At 37.6% G+C, this 27,745-nt stretch overlaps 2 protein-coding genes across 2 annotated transcripts in view; one reads left to right on the forward strand and one right to left on the reverse strand.

Annotated features, from left to right (window-relative positions):
- Positions 1-9,193, forward strand: part of LOC150089703 (atrial natriuretic peptide receptor 1-like) — a 31,846-nt gene extending 22,653 nt beyond the window's left edge. Inside the window, exons 14-15 of the mRNA XM_090390081.1 lie at positions 3,010-3,101; positions 9,146-9,193. Of these exons, the coding sequence (XP_090246207.1) occupies positions 3,010-3,101; positions 9,146-9,193 (140 nt within the window). The remainder of the gene's footprint in view (positions 1-3,009; positions 3,102-9,145) is intronic.
- A 1,885-nt stretch (positions 9,194-11,078) lies between these two features.
- LOC150089704 (uncharacterized) overlaps positions 11,079-27,745 on the reverse strand; it is a 364,373-nt gene continuing 347,706 nt past the window's right edge. The window contains exons 7-10 of the mRNA XM_090389606.1: positions 21,994-22,244; positions 20,195-20,272; positions 16,070-16,241; positions 11,079-13,192 (exon numbers count right to left, since the gene is read on the reverse strand). Of these exons, the coding sequence (XP_090245732.1) occupies positions 12,986-13,192; positions 16,070-16,241; positions 20,195-20,272; positions 21,994-22,244 (708 nt within the window). The 3' untranslated portion in view covers positions 11,079-12,985. The remainder of the gene's footprint in view (positions 13,193-16,069; positions 16,242-20,194; positions 20,273-21,993; positions 22,245-27,745) is intronic.

Genomic DNA, 27,745 nt, shown 5'->3' on the forward strand with positions numbered 1-27,745 from the left:
AGGATTTCCTTAAAACGTTCCCAATTTGCTTTGCGAATGGCATAGCGGCTTTGTATTTGCTTGGATATTGGGGCTCTGGCAAGTGACCTTGCTATCTGATAGGTAACCACTCTGTGATCGGACGTTGTCCACGAATCCCGAACAAGCCAGTCCTTTATATAGCCTGCGACGTTCGTAGTGGACAGCGTGACGTCGATCGTGGGCAGTTGGTGCGGCCTATTTAGCACCACGTCGGGGAATTGGAAAGGTATTCGTCTAGTATTTGCCCGTTCCGAGTTCCGCTTCTGTCCGGAGTCAGGCTGTGCCAGGTGGGGGATCGGCAATTGACATCTCCCCCTATGATTATTTTCTGGTCCGGGACCATGTCCACCAAAGCTTGAAGGTATTGTGTAGCTGGGGTAATGTCCTCCCCCGGTCTACAGTACAATGCTACTATGTAGAACTGGCCTAGCGGCGTCAATACGTGGGCACAAGCTGCCCATGACGAGCATAGTTGTTTAACTTTCGTGACTGTGTAGTCTGGGTTGCGTACCACTACCGCCGCCCAAGGGGTATCTTCCTCTTCGTATACTATCTTATATGTGGTTGGGTATCCACACACCCGTTTTGAGTGGGTGTATGGCTGCATTGATTTCATCAGCTTTTATCCTGGCTTTTTGCGCGTTTTAGTTGGATGATCTCTATTTTGGGTGTAAAGTGTGTTTGGTGTCAAGCGGCACCAGGGGTTTCCCCCAATCTCCACATTGCTTGCATTGTGATGGGTGTGCCAGTTTACTGGAAATGCCAGAGATTCAAAAGTGTATGGATATTGTACATGTGTAGCGTCGTGTACCGTTGTTCATCTGGTCATTTAGCCGCTGGACCCCTACTGAGGCCCAACGTTGCCCCACTTTAGCCCCGTGGAGGCAGACCAGGACCAGTCGACTAAGATTTACTCTGGCAGGTCCTGCCACCTAATTTCCTGAGATTTCAGTGGCTATATTTTGGATGTAAGGTGTAAGGTATATTGATGTCATGCGGCACCAGGGGTTTCCCCCATCTGCCGCATGACATCAATATACCTTACATCCAAATATTTTGGATGTATTATATTTCTTATTGTTTGTCTCCATAGTCGGTTCTCTTGTGGTATTGACCCTTTGCTTTGATATAGACCGGGCAGTTTGGATCGCTGATCGAATGTGTGTATTCCATTTTGGCTGCTTTACAATTGGCACAGGTTGGATCCTGTTCTCTGTTGGGGCAAGTTTTGTACTCATAGCCCTTGCCAGAGCAGTGGTCGGAGGTAGGCGTTGTCTGAGTACAGGTGTGGGTCGTATGTCCGAACTTGCAGCACCTGCATGCTCCCGGAACCGGTGGGATCCCCATTCTATATATATTCTGTTGCAGGTTTTCAGCTGTTGCCATGCAGATGGAGCTACTTCAACTACCCAGTTCCTATTAGTTCCCGATCTGGTACCGGTTGAATACCTTGGTGTTACCGTGCATTTTTCTTGTGCTTCCTGGGCTAAATTCCTTAGATTTCTGGTGAAAATTTCGGTATGGGATTACAAGCCAAGTTGATCTTTGAATGCTCAGTTTTCGACTGCTTTGGGAGAGACTTGAAGACAAATATCGACTCCCCGCTAATGTAAATTTGTTGAATATATTCTCTGCTCATGGATCTCAATGAGATGAAAACAGATTCCAAACATTGCTTATTTCTTACATCAATTCCTTGAAAAGAGCTACTATCAACATAGTTTAAGAGAAATTTTTATCGGGCGCTTTTTAGGCGAATATGTGCTTGTCTACAAATTACTCTCCTCTGACTTCATATACGTATCCCAACACTTCTGCCCTATCTGAAAACATTACTGGAATTAATTTTCTTCGCATCCTTTCAGAAGTGGCATTGCTCTGCTATGAAAATTTTCAACTGACTCAAAATGATATCCTTACAAGGAGTTTTAAGAATATGGGGCAAAAAAAAAAAAAGCCTGATGGAGGCAAGAAATGGAGAATACTATTTGGTTATTAATAAAAAAAAAAAAAAAAAAAACAATTGCCTCCGGGAAACTTCGTCAGATGATTAATGTTCTAGAATAATTTACAATTCTCTGGCCTTTTTCCTTAGATGCACTGTCCTAAATGTGCCAATCTTGAAGGAAGAATGTTTGCTGTTGATCGTTTGCTGTGAATTTGTAGTAGAAATTCCGTTTATATCGATAAAAGTATGTTAAGTACCAAAGCAAGTAAGGCTGTGTCTATAAGTGTGTGTATTCTTTGGCTAAGTTTTTTAATGTGAAATATCCTTGTAGGCACCAGCAAAAATTTCAACTGAGTAAATCTGATTGGTCACGAAAACATGCATCACGGAAGTGATTAAGTAGCGGTGATGTGATTAGAATGCGTGACGATATTTTCCTAACCGGTACGATATCTGAAGTTCTAGTGAACTGATATCCAAAATTCAAAGGGCATATGTTTGAATTTCATCGGACTGCATTAGAAAAACAGAATAAAACAAATAATTTTCGAAAATAAAATTTGAGTGTTTGACATTGCCAAAGTCGAGTGCAGAGCATTCTCAAGAAACCACCTATCGCGCACAATTATTTTTACTTTCTCGGGAAGAAAAAAAAGTAATGCAACCCTCACCTGAGATGGTGTGGGGACAGGAGAACACAATCATCATCGTTTTCAGATGAAACTACTGAAAAAGACTTCCATAAAATAATTTCCAACAATGATTGTGGGTAATGAGATGTTTGCATAAATAAGACGGGAAGATACTTTGAAGTTGACTGCACCCAAAGAGTAGTGATAAAGTATTTTTTGTGAAGAAGAAAAATTTGATTTTAAAATAGTTATCGGACGATTAAAGTGTGTTCTGTGAAGGACAAACATTAGAACTAAAACAAGCAGAATAACGTGTGACATCGGTCTTTGAAACTGGACCAGTTTAAAAAAAATATATATTCCAATTAAAGCCAAAATATTAGATTTTTGTTTGTTTCCCTTTTTCAGCTATGAAGATCCACATGAGTCCCCAGACCAAAAAGATACTGGACACTTTTCTCACCTTTCGGATCACACCCAGAGGAGAAATTGATGTGAAGGTAAGATGCAAACAGTTCTTTAAACAACTAGAAACACTATTGGATCTTTTGTCGAGATTTTACCTGCCGTTGTCATGTATTCACCTTGTTGAAGTTTTATTGTAGAGGGATGGATAGACCGTCTTTGAACAGTAATATTATATCTTAAAACATTGAAGAGAGCCACTGCTCTAGTAAAGGAAATATTTAACTTCAGGACAGTTTCATGTAAGATAAAGATCTATAAGAGATACAGAAGACATGTCTGATGACAATCTTCGAGTTCTGTCAACGAATAGAAATCAAAGTTCAGAAGACTGCAAAGTTTGATACGTTGGTTTCCAGTACAGGTGCCTAATAATAAAAAATTAAAGCGTGCGAGGGTAGCGAAATCCATTCGTAGAGTAGTATGACGTCACAATCATACTTTCTGCAGTTACTACTACAGGAATTATGATTGACATCAAGACTACACCGGCACAATCATACTGCCTTAGTATGATTGCAACAATGCAAACGTTGTGGTCAAATATCTGTACTTCCGTTACATTGTAAGGAAGTTACAAAATGTCGTTACATTGTCGCTATAGATATTTTGACATCAGGAATAAATAAAAGTAAGCGTATTTACCTTAGTAATGCAATTTACTGCCCAATTTGTAAAATATGGTCCCCTTTTAAAGAACGGAGGCATAACGCGTACACCCCCCCTCCCCGCTGCATGTAACAATTCAACTCTCAGGACGAATTTTCATGAAATTTATATTTGGACCATTTAGAAAGGGTTGTTGAGTTTTCCAAATTTCATTAAAATCGGACTAATAGAAATGCAATAATTATTTCTTTGTCTGTCCGTCCACATGTAATAACTCTTCTCAATGGGTGGGTGGGTGGATTTTAAAGAAAGATTTGTAGACCCTTCCTTTGTAGAATCAATAGAATTCCAACAAATTTTATTTTTTGGAACATGGGCTCTCCATATTAAATATACTGTAGCTGAAGCACTGGATGTTATGCTTGTTGATATGCGCAGAAACGAAATTTTCCCCTGTTTGCGCCTAAATAGTGCTTTTTGCTGTAAATCTTGAATTATTAACGTCCGTTAACGCGCCTGAAATGAAATACTCTGCACACATTAACTAACTTTTTTTTTTTGTAATGAATTAAATTTTGTTATGATAATTATGCAGTACAGCATAATTATCAGCTGCAGCTGAAATTAGTGCATGCAATGCATTCTTTTAAGGAGTAGAGCATGTCTGTTAAATAGAGTGGCCATAACCCACCTTATGGTGGTGGTGGGTGGCGCGGCTGCCCCACTAACCCCCCTTCCCTCAAGAGTAAAGTCCGCAGCGAAAACGCTGCGGAGTTCAGTCTTCTCGCGTCCCTAGCCCTATCAAATTTTCGTGTGCCCCTCCGTGTCGCGAAGGGCGGTTTGTCTGTTGTGAGGGGAAAACCGGAGTCAATCCCGGTGAAAAACCTCATGACCACGGTTTGAGACCGCCAAACTCAATGCTGAATGCCCCTGGGAAAATCCCCATGAGGGTAGCAGCTGGAATCGAACCTCGATCAGCTATTCAGCAAGCCGGCAACGTTGCCACAAGGCCACCGTGGCCCCGTATGCTCTCCCTTTAGTTTCGGTATTTGACATTACATTTCTCAGCAGTCACGTGGGCATTTAGCAATGACGTGTGACGTCATTGCTAAATTCCCTTACGTTCCACTGCTATGTGCGCTATAAATATTTTCACATAAAAAAAAGTTAAACTAAGTCAGTTATTAAGAAATAGTAATAATTCATGATTTATAACAATGGAATTTAGCCCAACGACATGGAATTTTGAAATGGATGAGGGCTCCGGTTCCAAATACTGGTTCATAAAAGGTAAAAATGGGAAGCTGGAGAAGGAATGTCACGAAATCGAACTTGGAACCAACACAATGTAGTAGTAATCCGCATTTTTCTTCTCGATTAATGCCAAAACCTACTTTTCATTTATGCCGATTTTTATTAATATTTTTTGGTGCGAGGGGAGGGCTATGAAATATAACTGAACACATAAATTTTCTCAAGAATCAACAGAACACAGGTCGAAAATTTGGCCACGATCCGACTTATCGTTGTAGAGTTATTTTCGAAATGTACTTTCACATATAGGAATAGATTTCTGTGCTCGGGGGAGGGGGGGGGGTCAACAGGGAAGGCTACGATTGATCTTAAAGGTTTTTCAGAGACAAACGAAACACGCTGCAAATGTGATATTGATTGAACTCTTTCATATTTAGTAATGTCTAAACATTCGATAACATACTTCCCTTACACATTAGGTAATATATGCAGTTCGTTACATTTTAGGCGCATTCAAGTTTTTTTTTTTTTTTTTTTTTTTTAAATCAGTTCAGATTTTGCCCCTTTTCTGTGCTTAACTGAAATCAGAAGTAAATATAGTTACCTTCTTATCAATTGATCACTAATATTATAACTTTATATAACACTTACTAAACTCTAAACTTAGTCGTTCAGTTTAATTACAACTGCATAATATTTATTATTTTCCTCCCGTATACTTTAAGTCTCTTTTCTCTCTCTCTCTTTCTATATATATATATATATATATATATATATATATATATGTATTTCTTCACAAGTCTAGCATAACAATGCACACGTTGCGTGTACTGACTGTCTAAAACTATGAATATTGCCTAAAGATTAAATTTAATCTATGAATTTATTTTTTTTTTTTTTTCATAAAAATTGTACGGAAAAAAATAATTGCTGGATTTCTATTTTCCCGATTTTAATGAAATTTGGAAGGGATCGACAAATATTCCTATAAGAACCAAATATAAAATTTCATGAAAATCCATCCGATCGCAGTGGATGGATTTTCATGAGTCCATATATTACATGGGGGCGGACAGACGGACGACATGATAAAGACTATATATATGCGCGCGTCTAGTGTCTATGCGAAGGCGCCTTAAAAACGAAGTTGAAATGACGTCACAATTTTATTATTGTGGCGAAATTGGGGCTAGACGCTGCTTTCACTCTCCTGTTAAGGCAAATTGGTTCAGAGCTTTCACACTGCAGGCTTCTATCATTTCTTCTGACTGCCTAAAAATGGTTTACTTTTATAGATCATTATTAGATGGAGTTGGCAACCACAGAAGCCATGACTGAAAGTACGAAGCATTTGTGCCAAAGTGTAGGCTAGTACCAATAGGGTGCACGTTACCAAGAAGAGCTACAACTGGCCATTAAATCCACTGATAGAACACTCAACTTCAATATTCAGAGAAGGCTGAACTGATGGCTTTGTATGCCAGGAAATCTCAAGTATTAATTCTAACAACTAATCTGCACCAGCAGTAGGTGTGTAGTCCATGGGCCGATCCAACTGTTGGCTCATTAGAATTTGTGAGTCCAAGCATAATGTGTTTATCACGCTACAGACGATGACTGGTGGCACTTGAGTTAACTGTGGATTTGTAATGCAAGCACACATTGTAAACTAATTCTTTTGACAATGACCGGTAATTTTCTTCATAATTTTTCGCCTTTGACAAAAGAACGTAATTAAAATATTTTGACATTTTAATTACGTTCCGTAAATATAATAATTTTAAATAAAGTACTCAAAACCTACGTTTCATACGCTGATATTATTATATATTTCCAAATTGGAAATATGTACATAAGGGGGATCAAACGTTTCGTGGTATTTTCTTACCACTTCTTCAGCGACAGCTGCAATAAGAACAAGTTCTTATAATGGAAGTGATCTTTTGTGATGGTGATATTGCAAAGACAGCTGCCACTGAAGAAGTGGTAAGAAAATATCACGAAACGTTTGACCCTATTATGTACAAATTTCCGATTCGGAAATAAACAAAAATACTAACGTAGGTTTTTTTGAATATACTTTCTGTTCTCGCAGCAGTAAACATGAATGGTTATTGAAGCAGAGAAGCTGACTTCCCACAGTTTCTTCATCCTTAATACCTCTCGTTCCAAAACGTATAAACCGATTCTCTCGACGCAGAAATTCTCGTGTTTCCAAGCACACAATGGGCTTGTTTAAAGGGCATCACCAAATTATGCTTAACTGCAGTTGCGCGTAATTTGGTGGAGACTCGACAGCACAGCCCTAATAAAGTCCCGAACGAGCTGCATCAGTCACACGTTTACGAAGAGCTGATAACGATCCTCTAGAGGATGCTGATGTACGCTTGTCCTGATCATCTTTGTGCAACTCCTGGAATCGATTATAGCCTGTTGGTTACATCGTAAGCCACAGCTCTGTTCTAGTTGGACTGGAGTCAGGTGGGGATAGCTCTCCTGGCATAGCAAGTACTCTTCGCCTTACAGCTAATACTATATACAGGAGTTTCGATTACAGCAGTTTTCTTTGAGGATTTTGTTCTTAGACAGCCTGACGTAAATCGAGACAAATTTTCCCTGAAATAACTAGTATACAGAGCGAATGAGTTTTGGGATAATATTTGTTCATAATTTGCGTGTTAGCAAAATAATTTTCACTATCTGTTGGTGATCGATTAGCTAATGGTGCGGTGAAGAAGCAAGCACTCCCAGATCCATTTGCTGTAATAGTGAAGTTGGCGTTGATACCAAAAAAAAAAAAAAAAAACTCAAAACTAGATCCTCCAAGATATGTGGATTTTCACATGTGTTATCTAGCATGAACAAGGTTCCGTTGTCTTAGTTTTTCTTCAGAGTAATCCTATAAATATGACATCAACTTGAATAAATTCGTCTTCATTCAAGATTCTATCCTCAATCCACAAGCTAAACATTCTCCTGCATATCATATTGTCCACAAGTGATTTTCTGATGTCACTATGGGCGTATCATTTAATTTTATCATTCGTGCAAGATGTCGTCACTGGTTCTAGGTCAGTTAAGTGCACGTTCGCTCACATCGAACCGTTTTCACTCTTCTGATTTCACCGCTAAAGAGAGTGCTTTCCGTAATCTTTTTCACCGGTGTGTACATGTAGCGCTACGCCTGTCTCTTTGCTAATCTAGCATACATTACTTTTAGGAACCTTGGCGATTTGGATACCATTTATACACCGTTACTATCACAATATGCAAGGTGTTTCATAATATGTGGGCTATGATTTCACTATCGATTATGACAAAACGTTAGTGAGACATTTGTTTTAAAGTGCCATAATTCAAAGATAAATTTCGATCTGAAATTATGGGCGATGCAGAAGAGTTCATCAACAATCGTAAAACGATAACTCATAATTCACGGAAAAATACTCTAACAATCATTACGATGTTTTTGTGATTGAGTATGGAACATGGAGGTGACATCAATCCTTGAAGAACAACTTTTTTTTTTTAATAGTTTGAGGTGTGTTTCCATTCGTGTTTAATAACTGATGCATGATCAAAAAGTTTCTGGGAGTGGCTCTATGATTGGCAGCCCCCCCTTCGGAGCATTCTGTTGGATTTAGAGCTGAGAATTTGAGTATAGCCCATATGGCTGGCCAATCCATATGAGCTGTACTCCCCCGTCTGAAAGGATTGGTTCACTAGAAGGCTTCCTGGGATCATGAATTATCGTCCATTAAAGTCTGCACTAGTTTCTCTGGAAAAGGGGCGAATATAGGGACTAATTCAATGAAGAGCACCCTGGCTCATTGCTCCTGGGTTTGGCTGGCACCAAATCAGTGTTGCAGGACGCTTGATTTTAAAATCATGGTAAAGGAGCTCGTAAAGAAAAATCCTGTCATACTCATGTCAAATGAATAAAACAAAAGGTGCCAATTCAAGCGTAATTTTCAACGTATGCTGTTTGAAAATCAAGTGCCGCAGAAAATATGTAGAGAAAACAAAGATTTAATATTGCAAAGTGCTTTTTTTTCCAAAATTATCTAAATTATAACAAAAAATGTTTATATTATATATTTCATTCTAAATCTTAAAACATGTATTGATTCTCACGTGAATGGAATCGTCTTTTTAGATTCTATCTAAGGACATTGTATTTGCTATTCTATTTCACTTCTTACTGTTTCCTTTCCAGGGAAAAGGAGTTATGCGCACATTTTGGCTAGAATCAGAAGTGGTTTAGCTGTCACTTGTTCTGCCCGTCAACAAGGAAGCAATAAAATTCAAGACGCACGTGATCTGTTAAGGTAGCGTGTCGATACCATGGCACGAGGAACACACTAGTGTATGCACAATACAATTTTGCTCGTTTAAGCAGCAAATATCCTTTTCAGATATTTAAATGTTGTGATAGTGATGTTTTACTGTGGTCTTTGAAGAAAAGGTACACTAGGTAGCTTCATACAGCTTAGAAATCCCATGTTTGAAATCAAAACACGGATTTATGGCTCTGTATGACGAACAAATATTCAGTTCTTCAAGCAGATTTTGCATGTACAGTGAAGTTTAGGCTTACCTGTTAGTCCTGTAACAGTTAATGAATTTTGTATTTTTCTGAACTACAATAAGTTCAACCAGCAAAGGGACCATTCGTTGCTTTATCCTCAAAGCTACAGCTAAATTAAACTGCACTATTGAAACCAAAAATTTCCAGGTCTTGGCTGACACTTCCACGAGATGCCTCGGTACTGCACTAAGAAGAGCAATTACTAACTTTCCAAAAGAAGTGTTCGCCTTTCTTCATAAGAGCGCTCCATTACGATAGCTGCTGTTTTGTGTCATTGCCAGCTCTTCAAAGGACGGGCAGGCAAAGTCAGCCAAGGATTGGATTTGTTTCAATGGTGCAAACTTTAATTTGTCTTTAGCCCAGAAATAAATGGGTTTCATCCTCTGCTGGATTTAGTTTAATACGCGATAAAGTTTCAAGCCCTTTTGTTTATAAATACATAAATAAAATAAAAAGCCATCTGCACATTTGTTTTGCTGCCAGCAGTTCAGTCACTGAATAACTGGTTCCCACCAACTAAATTCGCCTGTCCACTGAAGAGCCGGTAATGAAGCCGAAACAGCTGAGACGATAATGTTATCCTCTTATGAGATGAAAGGCGAATACTTCGCTTTTGGAAAATAAGTAGTTGATCTTTATGGTGCAATACCAAGACAATTCGTGGAAGCAGCACAGCCCAAATAATACAAAAAATGTAATTTGTTTCCGTAAATGCATGCTGGTTCGACTTTTTAAATACGAAACAGCTTAAGATATTCGAGAAATATTGGCAAAAATAAATTGGAAATGTCAATTATATTTTAAGATCGAAGTTGCCCGAGATGGTCATACTCTGTCAAAAAAAAAGGAAACTCGCAACTTGTGGTAAAAAGGTCCCCTTTTAAGAAGCGGAGATATCTGTGACACGCTGCATACATGATTCAAATAGTTTGAAGCTACCTCGTATACCAAAACTTACACACAGCAGTGCACTTGTCTAAATCCGATTTATTTTGCCAGTCCCGATCACAGAAATTGAGGAATCTGTCGTCCTAGTGAACGCTACAGTCTGTTCAATTGCGTGTAACCATTATTTGTTTTCATGTAAAAGTAATGCGGATATGCTGTGGAGATTTTTAAATAAACTATTTTATATTTCCTGTAGTGTTTAATATCCTTAATATAAAACTCCACTTCCATATACCCATCAATATTTCACATACGAGTAAGTCTTACCAATTTGCAAAAGCCAGGAATACGAGGTAGCTCATATAACGCTTTTATACCAAACCTGTTCAGATATTTACCTGCCGAACACACCTTTTCAATGGCGACTGAGGTTTTACCAGAAGGAGATTAAAAGAATCTTAAACCTTTAGTGTTTTCTGTATTTAAACTTTCAAAAACATTTTTATTACGCAGTTTTAGATACCAAAACTCTGACGTTTCGTGATATTTTCAGTGACTGAATTCCTAATTCAACTCCTGTGAATCGAATTCCTTATTGAATAAAGAATTCAATTCAAAGGAGTTGACACATCTGTCAGATGTACTGTTGCGTAAGCAATAAGAACACGAGAACTACAGGAAAACCTCTTTATTAAAACTTAAAACTATTCCAGTATAAAATTATCTCAAGAAGCAATTTCGTACATCAAAGATCACTCGCAATCTGCTTCGGCCAACTGAGAATCACGCTTTTCTGACACCACGTAACAAGTCTGAGATTACCACAGCAACATATGAGTTCTTTATGACACGCGCAGGTGAAGAACATATTTTGATCTTGTAGAGCTAGTTTCCTGTACATCGTATTTATACAAGTATCATAAAAATATATTTCCATCTGGTGCTTGGAGGTGCCTGAAGGCCTTTGAAGGGACCCACCTGGAAAACTCAACCGATGCAGTAATGAGAGACACAGAGATCACAACCACGATGATTTGGCGACAGGCACTCGCTTCCAATCACATTAGAGTAATGCTCACCTTGGATTCATTGCGAGAATGACCATTGGCATCACACTTGGTGTTCTAATTCCTGCAGGAACTTTACATTATGCTGTTTAGAAGCGATAGCATTGCTGTCTGCAGTTTGTAACCAGTAATGACGAGGCATCCAGAGTGAAGGAAAACAAAAATCTCCTCGTGCACAAACTAAGCAGGCTTTTTGACATCACTGGAAAATCATCACACATTACACGAAATAAACTTCAGGATGTGTACACTTAGTAAACATGTATTTGTTCCATTCACTCGCGTACTTAAAAGGGGTATTACGTACTTACTCTGGTAGACTTCTCCAAAGGCGAGTTCGTCCTTGGCAGTACCCACACAATATTAAGGACTAGTTGCGAAGAATACGACACGCACGCACAGAGCAGATGAAATATCTTGGAATGCCACAAGTGTTGTAATGTGAATAATTGCTGTTGCCAAGCGCTGGCATTTCGAACCTGATAAGCTCATTCAGATAAAATGATTCCAGTCTTTAATATAAATAATAAATGTTGCTACGCATTCTTTAACTTCCTCAGGATGTTACAATTGACATTTTTTGCTGGTGCATTTGTTTAGTGACGGAATTTTCTAGTGTCCTTCAGGTATATAACAGCGGTTAGCTAGAAGGAGGCGTAATTGAACTCAAAGATGCATTTTTAGAGTAAACAGTTTAGGCAACTTCGTTTTTTGATCTTACAATATGCAAACGTATACCGTTCTGTACTTGTATCCTGCTATGCCAATGTATTGCACTGTCATCTTTTTTGTATCATAAAGCAGTGGTGCTCAAGCACAGAGCTGTCACTCCGGTTTTGATTGCAGGACTTGAGGTTATGTAAATATTACAAAGTTTTAACTTATTCCAAAATAAATACCACGCATAGTTATAACTAAGTTGGAATCGCGTATTAGTGCCATAGATTACGAAGTCAAGAAGGACAAAAGGATGAAACAACTGCTATAAATTACATTGTCGGTTAAAGTCATATTTTTATCTCTCTGCTTTGGCCAAACATTCGACTTAACATAAAAGAAGTACTGTACCAAGATTAATTTGGTTGCTACATGTGGATGAAAATGCAATTTTGTGTATCAAAGGACAGTTTGGGACAGCAAATGAAATTCCACGTCTTAAAGGGTAAGCGTGCGATAGTAGAAGGCAGAAATAAAATGCACAGCATTCAAGCAGAAAGAATTAATCTGACACGGGTTACGCTTCCTTCCCTATGATGTTTGGAAAGGACTTGTATTCAACTTAAGCTCGCTTTGCCCAAGTAAACCCGGACCGATTTTGTTCGATTACAACAAGAATTCATGAAAGAAAGAATTCTTTTTTATATAGTTTATCTGACTCTCCGTAAAACAGGTCTTTTTTTTTCCCTACAGCTGAATACATAATCCCCGAGGGCTTGATTATCAACTGATGCTCGACTGTTCCAATAGCGATTCCTATATTCACATTGCGAAATGAGTTGTAGTCTGCGCACCATCAAACGTTGAGGTCGGACATCATTTTCCGGAAGTCGGACAGTAAGTTGTAGTCTGGATCTTCGTCGATGTCCACAATATCCTCCGAGTCTTGTTTCCTGAACGTAGGGTTGTATCGGGATAAGGATAGGGGACACGGTAGTAACTCTGGCATCACAGAATGGTGAGTTATCAGCGCCGTTAGCGTACAGAACTCCTTGGTGAAACCCTGAAAGTAAAAAAGAGATGACTAAATACATGAGTTGGCAGAATTTAAAGAGACTCAGTAAATGGGAAGGTAACAGTCGCCTTACTCCTCAATCGGTTAGTTGTATATGATTCGAAATATTCCTAAACATTTCCTCATTCCAAAAGAAAAAAAAAGACGGAAAACAATTTCCATATTGTATGAAAATATCAAATGAATTTAGGCGATACGTCACAGTGATTCAAAATGACTAACTATTATGCTCTTCAGATACAAATCTACAGAGCTGGTTCAGATCCCTGACCATTCACTGACATTGTTCCGATAACTGATGTACAAGCCGTGTCCCAACAGTTCCAGACTCGATTGCAAAAAAAAAAAAACATTGTAGTCAATACGGATTACTAGCATTTGCTTCTTTTGAAACAACCTCTCAACCTGACTCCCCCCTCATTTTTGTGTTGTGCAATTTCTGGAGATTAATTATGTAATTCTGAAAAGGCTTCTCCCCCCCCCCTCTATTACTTGCCAACAACTGTTGAATGAATATCACAGTAAGTAGAGGAAATATTCTCCTGATACCAAAAACTCAGGGCTGTGATCAAGAATATTCGTTAGATACGTGAATATTCATTCACATACCACGAATTTCAATAGTTAAATTTGTCAAGATTCATAGATCAAATGTTAAATACTGAAAATGATTATGCATATATTTGAATTGCCCCTTATTATACGGTCAGCTTCATACACTAACGCTTATATTAATAAATAAAAATAAGTAATGAAACAACAAAGATAAATACACTTAATAGATACTTTTTAAGCACGAGTGTTAATAGCTTAAGGAGAAAAATAGTAAAGAATTAGTATAATTATAAAAAGAAAAAAAAATTTCTAAAATGTTTAGAATTAAAAGGCAAAAAAGAAAGAAATCGATAGAGCCAGATCCAACTTACAAGGAGGACGAAGCATAATTATCCACTCAAAGTTGGAATTTTTTTTTTTTTTTTCGCTGCGAGATGTGTGATAGATGGTCTTACCATCTATCACACATCTTGCTCATTGTTATGTTCAACGCAAACTTTATTTTCGTTGTAGTAACTGTTCACTAAAATCAGAATTCTTGTTCGCGTGAAGAAAGCAAAGGTATTGCACTATATTTCGAAAAGTATCCGGAATCCTTCTGCTCTAGCATTTGTAGGAAAAAAAAAAAATCAACCATTCTGGCTATGCACATCTTAAGAATAGTTTCTAGATATAAACCGTTCCTGATACGTGGATGACGAGACATTCATCATATTTTCTAGCTTCTAGCGTTCACGCTACAACAGTAGGTCTGTATAATGGTGAATTTTTGACTGTAAATAAGTTTACATGTTATCATAGTGACAGTGATAGATTAATCTGTAAAACTTACATGTTGTCATGATCCTATAAATACATTTTACTATAATTGTAAATCATAATGCTATTTTACCTGCATTAAGCCCTCCTTGCTTTCAGAATATGTAGGAGCAGATCCTAGTGTTTAAATAAACCGATAATAATAATAACCGAGCAGAGTAATGAAATTCAGTACATGAGTCGAGGCGTTGAGTTTAGCGATTTCTAACGTGGAGTTATCAAAGATGTCATATTTGCAATCAATCTTTTCGTGCCGTTGCAGCAAAACTACAACATCCAAGATCAACTGGGGATGAGACAATTTCCAAATGGAAACGTTCTGGTAAACCGCAGAAACTGATGGAACGAGACGATGGAATTTATGTACCACTCTGTTGAGAAAGCTTTCGTTCTCAACAGAGTTGTATATAAATCCCGTCGGTCATCATTAAATACTGTCAACCATGAGTTCAAGTAGGAAGTGAGAGCAGCATAAGGGTGACATGTAGGAAACTGTCCCCGGAATATTGTCATGGAATGACGAATCAGGGTACACGCTTTTCCGATCTAATGGCTGCTGTATTTGGCGAGTATCTGGAGAACGTCATTTACCAGAGTGTATGCTTTCCCAACTGAATGACAGAGGTGTTGTCAGCATCTGGAGATTATTTTTAGTGGTTTGAGTTTTAACCATTGGTTACTGGATATTCCTATAAAAATGAATGTCATGCGGCATATTGACATTCTGGACAATTCTATTCTTTTCGCACTAAGTAGTCCACCCTGTTAAATAAGAAACTTCAGAAACCATAGAAAACGCGATTTTCTCGAGTTTCCTTTCTAGGCCACTTACTGCAGAAAAAAAATGTATGGGGAAGGAGTTACAGCTTGTCTTGAGAAACAGTCTACGGGTCAAAGTCATAGGATCGGTTTTTATGGTGATTACAGCAACGCAAACTTTGGTCGGTATCAGCATCGCGCAGAATTCACCTTTTTAATATCCAGTATGCGTCCAGTATTGATTTTTTTTTTCCTTGTTCTTCGGAAAAACGCTCTCCAAGTGTGTATCGAGTATGCACCCAGGTAAAGGTGTCTACGAAACTTTTTATTACCGATAAGCTCACAAATTTATACTCAACTTCAAGATAACCAAAAAAAATCTCCACAGGAAATAGTAATATACTTGAAAAAAAAAATATTCGTGGTTCGGTTTGTGTTTCATGTGTTGCTGTATATATTGCGTGCGTGCTGGATGTAGAGTTCGGAAGAGAGAGATCAAAAGGCGACTCCAATATCCCTTAGCCAGAATTACTGATTTAAACTGTTAGCTTGGAGGATAATATATTCCTCAGTCGAAAATGAAAACTTTGCATAACTCTAATCTAATTCAATTACTGCCACTGAGGTTTTTCTGTCAGTAGCAGTAATCGAATTAGGATTTCAATTGAGCACGGCCACATAGAATTAGATTCTTAAATGATACAGTAGTAAGATACGGATTACAGGTCTTACCTTGATCTTATATCCTCTGTTGGTCCGCATAATAAGGTAATGCGCAATCCCGGTGTGATGAAAGTCGGGGGGAACTCGAAGGGACAAAGCAAAGCATCCTGGCTTGCTAGTGCTCTCTCGAACCATAAATGAACCCACGGGTTCCTGGGCCAGCACTTCTAAAGCGATTTCCCTATAACAAAACAAAATTGTGCCACTTTAACATTCGTTTTAATTGGAATTTCTAGGCGACCTGAAATTTAATAATCCTTGCTTAATTTCAAATCGTTTTAATAGTAGTATCTTTTACATTTTATTATTATTATCCATTTATTTAAATACGAGGTTTTGCCCCTACACAGCCTGAAAGCAAGGAGGGCTTAATACAAGTTACAGTCCAGGTAACAATTCGATGGCAAAATGTATTTATAGAACCTTGGCAACATATAAGTTTCAAAGAATAACGTATAAACTTATTTACAATTATTAAAACTATCACCAGAATAACGTGTAAACTTATTTACTATTACATTAGTTTTACAGAATACTTATATGGCAATTTCATTAATACTTCTGAAGCGCAATGGAAATTTCATTATGCGTTTAACATTGGTAGTCTGCCAGGAGTATTCTAAGTTTTTATGAACGGCTAGCCCTCACAATTAAGTAGAAGCTGTCCCACATTAGAGACAGGTGCCGTGCTATATATCAATGAATTAGTAGGTATTCCTGATTGCGTGATTCCTGTAGCTGTTTTCATCACAAAATTTGAATGGATTTATGTGGAGAGCATTATAGAGACCTATTGTGTGTTAGATGGAAACATATTCTTGAGGCACAGTAAATTGTTGACGGAAAGCCGCAGTGAAAATCCCACCAGACTGCGTCCTCGTTTGTAGCTGATGATGTTTTAAATTGATGGAGCGTTTATCTTCCCTACGATAAGTTTTGGCAGCAGCTAGATATTTTACATGGGCTTAGGCCGAGGTTGGTATGGAGGATCGATCTTGATATCGTGAACGGTCGTCTTAGCTAGCCAGTTGACCCATCTCAGGATCCAGTATTCGAGACCATAGAACCTGCTGAGCTGTTCTTGAGGAGCTGAGGACCAAATAACAGAAGCATAAAGCGGGATCGGAAAGAGGTATTTTTTGATGTACTGTCATTAGGGTGGGTCCTTTACACTCACTAGCTCCTGCCCACACAGCTGCGTATGTCTTGGTCTTCATAGTGTCAAAGTGCCATCCAAAAGAGAACCCTTTATCCCAAGTGAGGCCAAGATCCGTGTGGAAGAAAACCTTCCTGACATATACCACCTATTCGGATATCAACGTTGTTTTTTTTTTTTTTTTTTTTCGTCATTACTAGTTGGACTGATTTGATCGAGTTAAGCTGAAGACCAATTGACGTTAAGTAATTTTTAAGCGTCTGTATTTGTCCTTTCCTGTAAGTATAGAATTTGCTCAGCATCTTTTGGGGGTTATGAAAAATTTCATACTGTCTGCGTAAGAAGGAAAGTTTCGAGATATTGCCAAGAAAGGTTCTAGCGCAGCCGCAAAGGATTGCCGATACGGCCCTTCCCTGGGATACATCTCTAGTAACTGTGTATGATGCCCGAAGAGTGCCTTAATCCCAATGACGCTCAGTAGTGTCCCATCTATGTAAAAATATCATCTGAGATTATGTAGTAGAGGGGGTATTGCCAAATTATGATAAGCAGCTTTTATATCCTGGAAGAAGATGCCAAGTTGCGATTTACTGTTAAGTACATGTTTATCCCATTTGGCTCAGGCAGAAGTGAGCCGTGTGTATGAAGACATTACGAAATGTTTGGGTTTAAACAACCCAAGCTGATATCTACACGTGGGTAACTTTATCTGATCGGCAAAAGAGCAGCGATAAATATAAAGCTTGTACACGATTCATTTATTCAAAATAGTCTTTCTTTTATGAACAGAAAGAAGAACAGGTGCCAGGTTACCGCTATAACTTAAGTGTAAAACCAATTAAAATTTTTTCCCTTGAAGAATTGTCGAGTCCATTAAATAATGCAAATTATTTTTTGGGCTCTGGAAATATTTATAAATTAAAAAAAATGTAAATAAAAATTCTGATTATTTTGCATAGTATACCTTATTTTACTCAACGAGTGAGTACATACTGTACTTCGGAAGTGACAACATCAGTAATAATAAAGTGTATATAAATAAACTGATAAACTTAACCAATTAAACTCATCGTAGATGATGCGAATTAAGTATATAACATTAACTCTGACCAACTTGTAGATATCAAAAGTACATGGAGTAGTTCCAAAGAATAACAAAAATCCAGTAATAAATAGAAACTAATCTCCGTAGGGTGCTTAAAATCTTTGAGTCATCCTCCAAAGCTAAATGAGCACTGCTTTGGTCACAGATTCAGCTACCTACATTCTAAATATATATATATATATATATATATATATATATATATATATATATAGAGAGAGAGAGAGAGAGAGAGAGAGAGCGAGATCAGCAACCATGAACTTTTACAGAAGCCAGTACACCCCGAAGAAAATAGAACAAATGGATAAAAACTTCCTGGACATCAAAGCGTATGACACTGGTTAGAAACCAAATCATCGTGAGATATAATACAACTGCTTCATATACCACGTAAACAGAGGTGTACTCCAAGGAGATGCTGTCTGTTTCCCTATCTATGGAATCCCTTAACCCTTCATGTCGCTACATAAGAACTTTTATTTCTTATGCAGACAACCTCAAGATGTTCTTTATCTCGCGAGAGAGCCAAGACATCACATACCAGATTTTGGACCTTATATTTGAAAGCTATTAAGATAGAGTTAAACTCCAAGAAGTTCACCCAGATCACTTTTCGAATAAAAATAACACAACACTCCTTCTGGATGTCCTTGTCAACATCAGTCCGATTCAAGAGTCACGCGAGATGAATAATCCACCTTCTCGCACAACTTCCCAAACATTTGTAGTAATTAGAGAAAAAAAAAAAGACCCTTGAACCTCTGGAGAGCACAGCAGATGGGCTCCAAAATGATATAATGAAACTACAGCCTGATTGAAGAGGACTTGGAAATTCCTCCATTCGTCGACGGGAATTGAATCGAAACCTCTCCAAACAAGCAGCAAATGGCGATGTATCATGTCGACTTGTGTTTCATATTAAGTTCAGAAATTTTCTCTGAAAATTTCTGAACTTTTTTTCTTAAGTCCGAGGAAAAAAGATTTCGAAACCTTTAAGTTTAAATTACTTGTTAAGTCTGTCATATTTTTCTATATAAAATGTAATATAAAAAAATAATATAAATAAGTTTTAAATATAAAATTACGAAATAAGTTTTAAATATAAAATTACGATTATAATTTTAAAAATAAAACTGACAAAAAGATTAATAATAATTCAAGTAGTGATAATTATAATAAAACTAATAAGTACCTTCTAATTAGTTGCGAGTAGATTAATACAACTTACTGTGATATAGTTGAGCCATATACGTTTTTTCGCCGTAATTAGAAGGTACTTTTGGATATATATAATATATTATAAACTCTTCTTTATATTATTTGATTCTAGGTTAAAATGGATAACGATCACTAGGAAGTGTGTAGCACTTTAAAAAATACAAAAAAATGAAGCACAGTGTATTGATTGCATTGGATCCAGCAAGGGTCTTGAAACGTCTTGAATGAAATTTAAGTGGTATTAAAGTGGTTTAATAATTAATTCTCAGCCACACCAGTCGCGTTGACTCCAGTCCAGAGAGGAATCAAAACCAGACCATCCCTCAAAGAATGTGAAAAAACAGTGTAGCCACTGTGCTAACTCCGAGGGCATATTCGGGAGTGAAATGGCTTCTGTTATCATCGACACAAGTTGTTGGCTTCAATTGAACTAACAGAAAGACTGTTTTTTGCTGCTGTTAGATACGAAATGGTATCTAACATTTTAATCACTTTAGTGTTTACTTGAAGAATAATGATAATAAACAATCAAAGCTACTCAGAGAGCAGTGAACTCTGTCAATAGACAATGCCCAGTGGATTAACTTCAAACTATAATTACAGCAAAAGAAATCAGCTTAAGTGTACTGAAATAGATACTCTCAAGAAGTTATCATACCTGGGTATTCCTGCTTGAAACCAAGGAGCGCCTCTGAGTTCCTTTTCTTCTGAAAGCGGCGAGCACAGGGAGTCATGCCTAGATTGAAAAATAGTGTTCGTAAACAGATTGCATTTACGAGTAATGAAGATCTTTAACAGACATTTTAATTTCCCATTTCATAAACTTTCGGATGATTAATGCAACTGCGTAATTCAACAGCTGATCGCAGCTTGGACACCGCGCACTGTTCTGTAAAACGACGTGTAAACACACACGATTATGATCACGGATCGATGAAGCTTATAGCTTTACCCAGCGAGCCACTATTACGGCCCCTGTTAAGGAAACTTTTATCTCTTTTGTTAACTTTCTATAGAAGATCTTAACATAATCAAAGCAGCTCCAGAAACGATATCTAAGTACAGCCTCAATTCAAGAGATTGCAGCAAAATGAGTATTTAATGACCAGATAGCAATTTATTGTGTACGGAAGACACAGAATGAAAGGAGTAGGCAAACATTTACTAATTCGAAGTACAAAAGGCAGTTCATTTCTCTAAAGAGCGTAATCTGATGTGGTATGTTTGTTCGAAGGAAGCTAAATCTTGATTAAAAGAAGGCAGAGACCTTCATAATCTGATTGCACAACAAAGGATTGTGTAAGAAGTCATTCATTCATTGTGCACCGCTTAAATGTCTGTACAGAGTGGTGGCTCCTTTGGCAACTTGCCAATGCCCGAATCTGCAGATATGCCAGATGGTTTGGGTGTTACTGAACAGTTGCGGAACAGTTTGTTGCTGTTTCAACCGCATTAAACATTAGGGACATTAGATTAAGTGACTTGGGAGAGAGAGAATTTACATTTATGCTTTTTTTTTTTTAATTTGAATAGAAATTTAAACATTGATTAAAGTCTGACAAGCTGCAGAACTCAAAGCCTTCCACCCTATTTTCGGGATGGAGATATTTTCCTTTACACAACCAATAAAAGTCAAATCAATAAAAATTGACGATAATTTAATTGAATAATTTTTATTGGTAGATAAATATTGAGTCAATTTATCCATGATGAATCAAAAGTGACAGATTTAGCCTTATTTAAAATTGCACGAGCGTGTTTCGGTGCAAAGATTTACAGCTTTCCTTTTAAGTCAAGGAAAACATAGTAAACGAAACTTAGTGGCCTTTCCATGCGCAGTAACTGAAGAGGTCCACATTTCAAAACAGTCTCTACAAAGTTTATCGTTTCCATAGCAGCTGTTGCGATTTTTGGTCGTCCGCATCCGTAATTTTCACCTACTTCGCAATTCATATCATTACCATAAACCGATTTATGCTCGACTATGAAAACTGTAAACAGCCCTCAGTCCTTCAACCTAGTTTTCGAAAGGGAAAAAATCCGTCAACATAAGTTTTCCTGTTCACAAATGTACAGGATATTTCAATTGGGCAAATAGATCACTACTGAGGACATACTCCCAACTTTCCGATGTTCGAAAAGCAGGGTTTCGTTCTTTATTGAGAAGCAAATGTGAACTATTGCAAGATCTTCCAAAATACGCTATAATTCTTTTAAATTCTAAACCACCAAATAAAAGATCCAAAATGCCAATATAGAAGATGGGATTGTTTAAAATGGAGCAGTCAAAATTCCAAAAATAATTCGAGAAAATATTACATGCATTTTAAAATAAATAATTTTATTTGAAAATTTGATGGCTTTTGCTGATATATAAACAAAGTTTTAATAAAAAACAAAAACCACATGCGTTGGCCATTAAAAGTGTCTGTGCAGATACAGTCACTGAGTTCTTACCTCTCAGGAGGGGGTGGAGGAGTTACGCTGCTGTTGCTGCTACTATGGCTGATCCTCTTATTCCTACTACAACAATGTGGGTCCACTCCCCCCTCGTCTGACGTCACGGAATCAGGAAGTGAGGGAGCGTTGTGGTCGCAAGAAGAACGGGATGATCTTTTACTGCTCTGGTTACTGGACGCTTCTGAAAGACTTTCTTCATACGTAGGTGGCGCAGATGGTGACTGGCCATTTCTGCAGATATTGAAATTCTAGAAAACGAAAGAGAAATCAGGCGTTGATTAGAACACCAGAGGCTGCGTATTAAGGTGGGGGACAGGAGGTTCTGTAGCCTCAATTCAAATAAATTATACGTACAAAATTGTCTGATAACAGGGGTAATGAAATAGGTTATTCACTAATAAACAGCGAATTAATATGGGAATAAAATATAAATTAATTACTTATATAAAAACTGAAATTAAATCTCAGGAACGTAATATTCATTCGCTTTCCTACATAATGAGAACGAGCATGCCGGTGAAAGGGGGGGAGGGCGGAATAGAAGCGTAATATCCATTCTGTTTGAGCTTACATTTTTTCCCCTCGAACTTCTGCTGACATTTTTCCTTTTGTTAGAGATCATCACGTATTAATTACCTTCTAATCTCTTCGCCAGTCACCGAGACTGTAATTAGCTTTTATAGCAGCAACAGTATCATCTCCAACATCAACACCCCATCTAGCATTTAATAATGCACCGGCGGTCTAATCAGCAAGAAATTCATTAACTAACTGAATCGCTTTTATTGTGCTTATCATTTGGTATTCAACCTCGCGCTAAGTCCCTTTTCGCACTTCCGAAATACCGAATATCTTTAGAGGTACACAGTAACCATCTCGAATTTCACATTCTTCACACGTGGGTAATTGTTCTCAGTTAATTTGGTTAGTTCACTTGAATTGCTTCTTTGATATAAACGCGTTAAAAATTTACGTTTTAAGTTTTTGGAGAATTTTAATAAATTATGAAGTTTAAATTTCTGGAAATTCAATAAATACAGTCGAATTTTTTTTTTCTGCATCGGCGTTTGTTCGAAATCTTCGATTTATGTGAAGATACAGCTTCTGATTGTGAAATTTGAATAAATGAACAATAATCGAACACATAATTATTAACAGAATGGTTGAAATAATCCAGTTTCTCGTACGATATTTTAGAGCAGTGGTTCCTAATCTTTTTAAGTTCCCTTTAACAAGTATTATTTTCTAAGGCTTCTGATTTTCCTGTATAAAACCAGTAAAAATTTACCGCATATATATTTACGAGTATTTTGTTAATGAATCCATGGATTTTATGGTTTTTCTTCTGAAATAAAACACGACAACTATGTTAATCTGAGAACTATAGAGGAGTCATTGCCAATTGTTTTTTTTTGTAATTGAGTATCCTGTTTTCTCTGACTGTTCACTGCGGGTGATGGTTGATGGGCACCTTCTAACTTCTTCGCTAATGGTGCTGTTCCAAGGTTCAGTTCTTTCTCCTACTTGTATATTAATGACCTTCCATAGTTTTGCTGATGACATCAGCAAAACTATGCGTTTCTCCTACTAGTTTGAGAAACCCTGCCCTGCACAAACAGCTAGCTTCATTTTCTCAAATATCCACTATCAATTCCTTAAATGCTGATCTCCAGGTAATTCTTCAGTAGTGCAAAGACAACTTAGTTGATTTCAATCCTTTTAAAACTCAGTCTTGTCTTATATCTCGCAAAAGGGATTCTTCTGCTTCTATGCTTGCCTTTAATGACACTCAGATTTCTAGACACGATCACATATCTGCATTAGGGATTACCCCGACTTTTCACCTTTCTTGGCATAAGCGCATCACAAATATTGTTTCCTCTGCGTCTAAAAAACTGGGTTTTCTCTATTCGCTCTCGGCGTTACTTTTCTTCCAAACAGCTATTCACTCTTACAAATCACAAATCCGCCCTACCATGGAATACTGTTTCCACATCTGCAGCGATGCCCACAATCTCTCTCTCAGGCTTCTAGATTCCCTTCAAAAGAAGGAAGTTAAGTTAATTAATGACCGATCTCTATCAAAGTCTCTCCACTCTTCTTCATAGATGCTCTGTTTCTGCTGCATGCCTTATCTACAGATACGCCATGAGCACTGTTCTTCTGAATCGGCTTCTATAACTCCCTCTCTCTTCCAAACCACTCTGAAATGTGCTACAACCAGTCAGCATCCTTTTACTGTTCAACTTTTCTTCTTCCTCATTTATTCCTTCAACTTTCGGAAGGAACAACCTCCCTTCATACGTGTTTCCTGAAAACTACAATCTACAGAAATTCAAGTTTAATGTCAACAAGTACCTTCTTTCATCTTCTCAAACTTCAACCCATGCACGGTACTAAGTACTAAAGGTTTTAGTACGTTTCGTGCTTGGATTTTTCATTTAAAAAAAATAATAATAAATAATAAAAACCATATAGTTTGTGATGTAACATGTGTCGTTCATTCTCAAGAGCCCGATGTTTCCCGAAAGCTCCAGCTCAAAGTAAGTTGGAGAGCTGTAAGGAAAAACTGATGAGTTCCGAAATATCCTGTTTAGTTAGACACACACAAGTTCATAAATAACAAGGTGTATGCGAAATGCATCATCAAGAAAGCTGAAGGTCGGCAGTATTTTAATGATTTACAGCGTTAAAGAAAAATTCGTGCTTATTAAGGACTAAAATCGATTAGAAATCATGCCAGGAACCCTCGTGTTCGCAAAACAGAGCTATAAATCTTCCAATCGCACGTCCTTTTAAACATCGTCTGTCATGTGTGATGCCACGAAGCTGGGAAATCGAACGGACATAAAAACTATCAAATAAAATAAAGTCTTGCATGGTTTTGATTAATTTTTATTCCCTTCATGCTCTACCGGGTTTTAATAAGCTATCAACAGTCACTATTTGCGTGTTTTTTTGAGTAACGACACTAAAAAGGTTTTCGCATAATATAAGAGTGAAAAATAAAAATAAAAAAAAAAGCCAGCAGTTTCCTTTTTTTTTTTTTTTTTCTTCTTACTGATCGAGTAACTTTCTCCAGCAGAAATTTAATTAATTTCATAAAAACGCCCAAGTTAAGCGTGTATATTTTAGCAAATAATTAAAAACACATATGATGAATGGCAGATTTCAATTAATCCGTCACTATGAAAAATACTACTTCATTAGGCCGTCCATTAATATGAAGTGCATGAATCCACCAGAACACGTTTCCATGATAAATGTGCTTAACACTAGAGGGCGCAGAGGACACGAAGAAAAAAAAATTCCAACAGATGCAAAGAACGGAGTCCTCAATTCAAAAACTGCTCGCTTAACAAAGCCAAAATCAGTATTAAGATTCATTACAAATCTTCTGAAAGAGGACGGTAAACTTAATGGAAACCAACTTCAGCCTCGTGTTGAATATTACTCTGCAAAGCAGTTGGTAAATGACATGACCCCGGGGAGCTGTCCTAGCTGATTCCTAAATTGTCTGGCTGGCAATAACCTTTCATCTGTAGACTCTTATTTGATCATAAAATTGAACAGAAAAAGCATCCCCCAATATATTAAACAAAATGTCCAAGACGGTTACTGATAATTTAGGGTGCATTACAATGAAACGTAATCTAGGATAAACAGAAAAACGTACAAGCATTGTTTATGCTTGTACGTTTTTCTTTTCCGTTCGGTTGCAATTCATTTCCAGAAATATCCGGTCTGACAATGTGACCGGAATACGAATTGTAACCGGATGTTCTTTCTGGTGACAACTACTAAAGGTATAGTGGACTAATATTATCCCCAGATTCCTGTCAAGAAAACAGAGTTGTTCCTATTTTCTTATCTCCAGCCTTTCATGCTTAATATTATCTCATTAGAAAGCAAAGATAAAACAGAAGAATGTTGCAAAAAGAGTGATCCATGCTATTGCTGGTAACTACATTAAAAATGTGTAATAAAGCAGAATGATACAAACTGACAGTAAGCTTTTATTTAGACCTCAGCAGAATATGCAAAACAGATCTAGTATTTTAAGCATCTTCTCTTGAAGATGTATTTTCACGCTTTCAAGCTCAACGTATTACACATTTTATTAGCATGCATTAGTCACTGGTGTTTTTCCTTCTGTATGAAAACTTGCTCATATCCAACCGTTCCTAAACAGCCCACCATCCAATTATCGTCCCACTGCAATTACTTCTACTCTTATTAAGTACTATAGCCATAGCAGCCAGTGCTGCCAATAAACAACCATATCACATTTCTAATCTTTCTAAAGTAGTGGAGAAATCAATTAACCGCCAACTCTTAAACTACCTAGAAACCTTCCGTCTGATCAATGATCTCCAGTATGGATTCCGTCAGTGTCCATCCACTAGTGATATTCTGGCTTATGTTATTCTACTAAAGAAAAGTTTGGTGAAACTCAAGCAGTTGCTCTTGACATTTAAATACACTATGGCAAATACACTATGGGATATCAGGAAGGTCAACTATAACTAACCTTGCAACAACCACTCTGCACATCTTAGATGCCTTTGAACAAAGACAGGAATTGTCAGTTATATATCTTGACATCCATTCCGCATTTGATGCCATCTATATACCTCATCTCCTACGTCTCTTAGAAAACTACTTCAATTTTCGCGGCGATGTTCTCTGGTTCCTAGAATCTCTCCTATCGAAGAGGAGCAGCCCTGGTAATTCTGAGGGGACCTTCCCTGATGCATTACCCGGCCACACAGGATTAACTTGATGGGACATCAGACATCCAAAAACTTAACCACAGGACCGGATCAGTCCGTGTCCTCTTAAGATACAGTAGATCCTGGCTGCCTCCATGTGGCTAGGGATGGGAGTGTGGGGCTGTGACACAAACCTGCCACAGCCCCCTACTGCTAAATGCCAGGTGCCGGCTAACGCACACCTAATTACATATTTCATCTATCAGATGCATTTTTTTTTTTTTTTTTGTTTTGTGTTAAATATATACGTGAAATTTTGATGCTCTTTTAAGTTCTTTTCTAAGCCGGCAACTTGGCAAAAAGCCTAACAAACGGCGGATATAGGGGAAACCCTGGAAGCCGCTAATAACTTACAAATACACTTTATCTGTATACATGTCGCGAATGGATATATATGTGAGAATGTATATAAATCTTGTATCATGTATATATAAATGGATGTATATAAATCTTGAGAATGTATATAGAATTGTGTGTATAAATAAATGTAAAATGTACCTCAATGGGGGGGGTCCTGTCTGGCATTCTCTTCTCAGCAATCATGGTGCCATTTGTGACCAATAAGTGCAATTGGATCACATATGCTGACGATGTCAAGCTCCTTACTAGAATATCGCCATCCAACTCGGCAGCCGAAATCACTCAGCAAATCACTAGCAAACTGCAGGACATGGCTGACTACCTCAATACCTTCAACCCCCTAAAATCGGCACAAATAACTTATTCTCTAAAGGACAACCCAACAACGTTGGAGCCTGTGCTTAACGGCTCCTCAGTTCCAAGTGTTCAAACACACAAGATCTGGGGGTCGTCTTCGACTCCAAACTATCTTTCAACGATCACATAAACCTCATACAGTCGAGGCTGAATTCACTACGCTGGGTTGCCAAACAACAGCTGCTCCACACCACCGACCCACAACTGGTAAAAAGATACATCGTATCAATCCTTTACCCGACAATACTGTATGCTTCAGA

This window comes from Mastigoproctus giganteus, chromosome 2 (genome assembly GCF_048544385.1).
Source record: "Mastigoproctus giganteus isolate SK-2022 chromosome 2, ASM4854438v1, whole genome shotgun sequence".
NCBI lineage: Eukaryota > Metazoa > Arthropoda > Arachnida > Uropygi > Thelyphonidae > Mastigoproctus > Mastigoproctus giganteus.